At 54.5% G+C, this 5,266-nt stretch overlaps 1 protein-coding gene across 1 annotated transcript; it reads left to right on the forward strand.

Annotated features, from left to right (window-relative positions):
- Window positions 1-2,890: 2,890 nt before the first annotated feature.
- On the forward strand, window positions 2,891-4,920 carry EXOSC4 (exosome component 4). Its single transcript, XM_025394131.1, has 3 exons — window positions 2,891-3,175; window positions 4,215-4,421; window positions 4,513-4,920. Exons 1-3 carry the CDS (start codon window positions 3,005-3,007, stop codon window positions 4,870-4,872), a joined length of 738 nt encoding a protein of 245 aa, XP_025249916.1. The 5' UTR covers window positions 2,891-3,004; the 3' UTR covers window positions 4,873-4,920.
- The last annotated feature ends 346 nt before the right edge of the window (window positions 4,921-5,266 follow it).

Below are 5,266 nucleotides of genomic sequence, written 5' to 3' on the forward strand. Positions count from 1 at the left end.
AAAAAAAAAAAAAAAAAAAAAAAAAAAAAAAAAAAGTGTTGTCATCTTAAGAGAGCATCAGAGAAATGTAGGGGAAACCTGTAGGTTTTCTGCATTTTGTGATGTTTGTGGTATTTGTCAGCTTTTAAAATGTTTGTGTTGGGGCTTTTCTCACTATTCACTTAGTTTTGGATATATAATTTTGTCTTATGTTTCAAAAGAAGACTGCGTAGACGAGTTAACGGCAGGCCTGAGAAGCTCTTCTTCACAGGCAAGCTTGAAGAGTTGGTGTCTGGGAATTTGGGTTTTGGGATGGTTCCCTCCATTCTCTGGAAAGCGTGTCTCACTGTGCCTAGACTGTTTGTACAAACATGGCTCATGCTGAACGCCTGTGTTGCTTCTGGGGGTCTGGAATTTGGGTACATGCTTGGCACAGACTGTGTATGTAACCTTCCCTCCATAAAACCCCAGGGTGCTGAGTGTCTAAGAAGCTTCCCTGGCAGACAGCATTTCACACACACAGCTCCAGCTTCTTCCTGTGGAGTCCACCAGGAGAGCACTTGGCCAGCTCACGCCTGATTTCCTGTGGAATTCATCCCATGCACCTTTTCTCTTTGCTGATTCAGACTTATTATCTTCTCTGTGTAATAATCTTAGCCGTGAGTCTATAGTGAGTCCTTCTAGCAAATTGATTATTCCGGAGGGATCTTGAGGATACTTCTCACGGCCCCTGAATTTGTATAAGCTTTAGGCCTCCAAAATTTGAATCGACCCATGTGTGTACCCTAAAGCTGGAGTACGAGGATCAGAGAACCAAAGGTGTGAGGTAGCAGTGGCCCCATAATCCTAAACCTGGAATGCTGCCAGGTTGGAGGCCTAGTTCCTGAAGGCAAATACTTCCACCAGGGAACACAGCAAAGGTTCCACTGATCTTGAAGTAGCAGCTATCACTGGCCTACTTTGGGCTCCTTAGGCTGAATACCAACATCGTCCTCATTTTCCTGAGTTGCTATGGTCACTGCTATACAACTAGGGTGGGCAGTCCACAGAGCTCCCTGGATGTCTAGTCTTCCTGCATGTGGCAAGGACTGTCAGTGGACAGTCGAAACAACGACCCAGTAATGGCCAGGTGCAGTGGCAGGAGGCTGAGGCAGGTGGATCACCTGAGGTCAGGAGTTCAAGACCAGCCTGGTCAACATGGTGAAACCCCATCTCTACTAAAACTACAAAAAAAAGTCAGCAGGGCATGGTGGCACATGCCTGTAATCCCAGCTACTTGGGAGGCTGAGGTAGGAGAATCACTTGAACCCAGGAGCTGGAGGTTGCAGTGAGCTGAGATCATGCCTCTGCACTCCAGCCTGGGTGACAGTGAGACTCCGTCTCCAAAAAAAAAAAAAAACCAAAAACCTTACCCAGGCAAAGTGGCAGGTGCCTGTAATCCCAGCTTCCCAGCTACTTGGGAGGCTGAGATACAAGAATCACTTGGACCCAGGAGGCGGAGCTTGCAGTGCGCTGATACTGTGCCACAGCACTCCAGCCTGGGTGACAGAGTGAGACTCCATCTCAAAAAAACAAAACAAACAAACAAAACGACCCAGTAAGAACAGGGACAGGAAGAGCTCAGACTGCAAGGGGAGAAGGGCCTGGGCTGCTCCACAGTACGCAGTGTCTGGCTGCAGAGCCAAGGGTGGGGAATCGGTGGTGGCCAGTGGCAGAGGATAGTGACCCATCATGGCCTCATACCAGCTGCAGCAGCAGGGCTGTGGCTTGCTCACTCATTCTCATGCCTCTCAGTCTTTCAGGAGAGCATAACCACCTCTGAGGCGATGCTGAACTTGGGCCCCTGCAGCAGACTGCATTTCCCCAGCCCATCTGCTGTTCCTACAGTCTAATATTGACACTCCTCCCACTGAAGGGTGGGGTCCCTGTCCCCATCCCTTAAGCCTGGGTAGATGTGTCTGACTGCCTTGACCCACAGAGTCTGGCAGGAGGGACACTATGTGACTTCTGAGGCTAGGTCCTAAAAATATCATGCACATGTTGTCCATCTTGTTGTCCTGGAAGGCTACCCTTGGAACCCAGTTGCCATATTGCAAGGAGGCATGGAGAAGCCACAGGTAGGTGTGCTGCCTGACAGCCACAGATGAGGTCCTGGCCAGCCACCAGCATCAGCCACCAAAGATGTGAAAGAGAAAGCTTTAGGATGGCTCCAGCCCCAGCCACCATCTGGCAGCAACTGTAGGAGAGAGCCTACGTGCAAACTACCTAGCTGAGCCTAGATAACCCAAGACTGCAGGACATAATAATAGAATGATTGCTATTTGAAGCCGCTGAGGTTAAGTGGCAAGAGATAAACAGACACACAACCCCTCTCTGGAAAGGATGAGGAAATCTGCATCCTCAAAGGGAAAAGGGAGGCCCACTCGACTGCAGTCTGGAAGCTCGGTGTAAAGGGAGGGCATGAGAGGACTGGAGAGGTGCCAGGTGTGGACCATCCTGGGACACCAGCCTGGTCACTTTTCTAGGACAGCTCAATGCCTTCTCCTGTCAGTGTCGCAACCCACTGGGTTCATCCTTCCACTTTCACAGTTGGGGCGCGGGGAAGGATTGAATGCAGGCACCAATGGTCCCGAGGGCGTGACGGGAATTTCTCCTTCAGCGGGCGTCCACCTCCTGGCACCCGTGGCACAGCTCCGGGAACGGCGGCGGGCTCAACCGCTGCTTCCCCGACAGCGCCACCGCAGTTCCCCGGAGACAGAAGTGAAGCCGAACCGCCAGAAACCGTAGATCCAGGGAGGTAGGTGCCGCGAGGAACTCCAGTTCCCCGGGACCGGAAGTGACAGCGGACCGCCGGAAACCGTAGATCCAGGGAGGTCGGGACCGCGGGGAGCTGTAGCTCCCCGGAACCGGAAGTGATGGCGGACCGCCGGAAACCGTAGATTCGGGGAGGTCGGAGCCGCAGGGCGCTGTAGTTCTCCCGCGGATCAGAGAACTAGGCAGAGAGCGGAGCTGGCGGCCGGGCAGCATGGCGGGGCTGGAGCTCTTGTCGGACCAGGGCTACCGGGTGGACGGTCGGCGCGCCGGGGAGCTGCGCAAGATCCAGGCTCGGATGGGCGTGTTCGCGCAGGCTGACGGCTCGGCCTACATCGAGCAGGGCAACACCAAGGCGCTGGCGGTGGTCTACGGCCCGCACGAGGCGAGTGGGCGTGCGGGATGGGAATCGCGTGACCGCGGGATCTGCGGGGCAGCCGGGCTGAGCACAGGTTCGGGGACTTGAGAGGTGCGGCCGGCGCGCCTCAGTCTACACAGCCGATGCTCAGCACTGCATCTCACTCGGAGTAAACGCAAGTCTTTAGTGTGCTGCGCGGTGGTCCTGCCTTTCTCATCGGTCTCTGTGCCTGCGCTCTCCCTCCTTTTTGCGGCTCTTCAACGTGCCAGGCACTCCCCCACTCGCTCCCTCTCCTCTCAGCTCTACTCCGACGTCACTCCTTCCCAGACGGCTTTATCCACGCGGCACTTCTCTCCCTACAATAAACCCTTGTCTTTTGTGCATCTACAATCTCAAATGCCTATTTTGCTTAAGCATTTTCCCCTGTTTCCTCGCTAGAACATAAGCGTCCTAAGGACAGAAACTTTACATAAAACTCTCTGGTTTCATTGCTGTGTTTCCAGCGCTGTAACTGTGCCTGGCCAGCGAAGGTATTGAAAGAGTGTTTGTTTAGCGCATGAGGGTAGGAGCTCTGCTTTCCAGGCGGAGGGAACCAGGAGGGCGAAGACCACGGTGGTGAAAACAAGCAAGGCACTTATGCATAACAGAAAGACTGCTGGAGGGGAAAGAGGGGATAACTCTAAATAAGGTTGAGAGTTCCCGGGGAGGTGAGGAATTAGGGTTTTGTAGACCAGGGAAATGATTTGGGATTTTATTTCATATGTAATGTGAAACCTTTGTAAGGTAATTAGGATTTGAGTGTGAAGGTGAGACAGAATCAGCCTTGATGTTTGTAAACTTGGGTTGGCAGGGAATGGGGCAAGGATGGGCACAAGGAAGCCAATTAAAAGATGCCAGAGGGCAACACATGCAAGACAGAGAGTGCAAAACAGGGGGCTTTGTTTTGGAGGTAATGTAGTTGCCCCTTGCTGAGGCATTGAAAGTGGAGGGAGAGGCAGACCCACAGAGGACAGTGGCGTGTGAGCTGGAAGGAGTGGGCCTGGCTCATGTGTCCGTCCTCTTCCAGATCCGGGGTTCCCGGGCTCGAGCCCTGCCGGACAGGGCCCTAGTGAACTGTCAATATAGTTCAGCGACCTTCAGCACAGGTGAGCGCAAGCGACGGCCACATGGGGACCGGAAGTCCTGTGAGATGGGCCTGCAGCTCCGCCAGACTTTCGAGGCAGCCATCCTCACACAGCTGCACCCACGTTCCCAGATTGATATCTATGTGCAGGTGAGCCGGCTGCAGCGTCAATCCAGGGAGGGGTGGGTGTGATGGGGTTGGGGAGAGAGTCTGATAGACTCACACCCTGGGGTCCCTGCAGGTGCTACAGGCAGATGGTGGGACCTATGCAGCTTGTGTGAATGCAGCCACACTGGCAGTGCTGGATGCTGGGATACCCATGAGAGACTTTGTGTGTGCGTGCTCAGCTGGCTTTGTGGACGGCACAGCCCTGGCGGACCTCAGCCATGTGGAGGAAGCAGCTGGTGGCCCCCAGCTGGCCCTGGCCCTGCTGCCAGCCTCAGGACAGATTGCGCTGCTTGAGATGGATGCCCGGCTGCACGAGGACCACCTGGAGCGGGTGTTGGAGGCTGCTGCCCAGGCTGCTCGAGATGTGCACACCCTCTTGGACAGAGTGGTCAGGCAGCATGTGCGTGAGGCCTCTATCTTGCTGGGGGACTGACCACCCAGCCACCCATGTCCAGAATAAAACCCTCCTCTGCCCACACAACCCTCACTGTACGTTAATCACCCAACAGCACTTCAGAGCCATGTGAAGCCTGGCAGAGCCTGGTCTGGTGCTGGCTCCTGGGGATGACCAGGGCCCCTCGCCCACACATGAACTGCCTATCTCTGTGTAGCCTAATTCAAACCCTGAAGAGAACAGTGGATTAGGGGGTTGCTGTGGGGGAGGTCCTGGGTGGAAAAAGCAACATGTCCCAGTAAGGACTCAAGGCAGCTGAGCAGGAGGCAGGGCCTGGCAAGATGAGCCAGGCCATTGGACTGAGGAATCTGTTACCCTTACTCTGGCACATCCGGGGCCCTGAGCAAAGGGCTGAGGGAGAACTCAGCTGGCT

This window comes from Theropithecus gelada, chromosome 8, assembly GCF_003255815.1.
Source record: "Theropithecus gelada isolate Dixy chromosome 8, Tgel_1.0, whole genome shotgun sequence".
Lineage (NCBI taxonomy): Eukaryota > Metazoa > Chordata > Mammalia > Primates > Cercopithecidae > Theropithecus > Theropithecus gelada.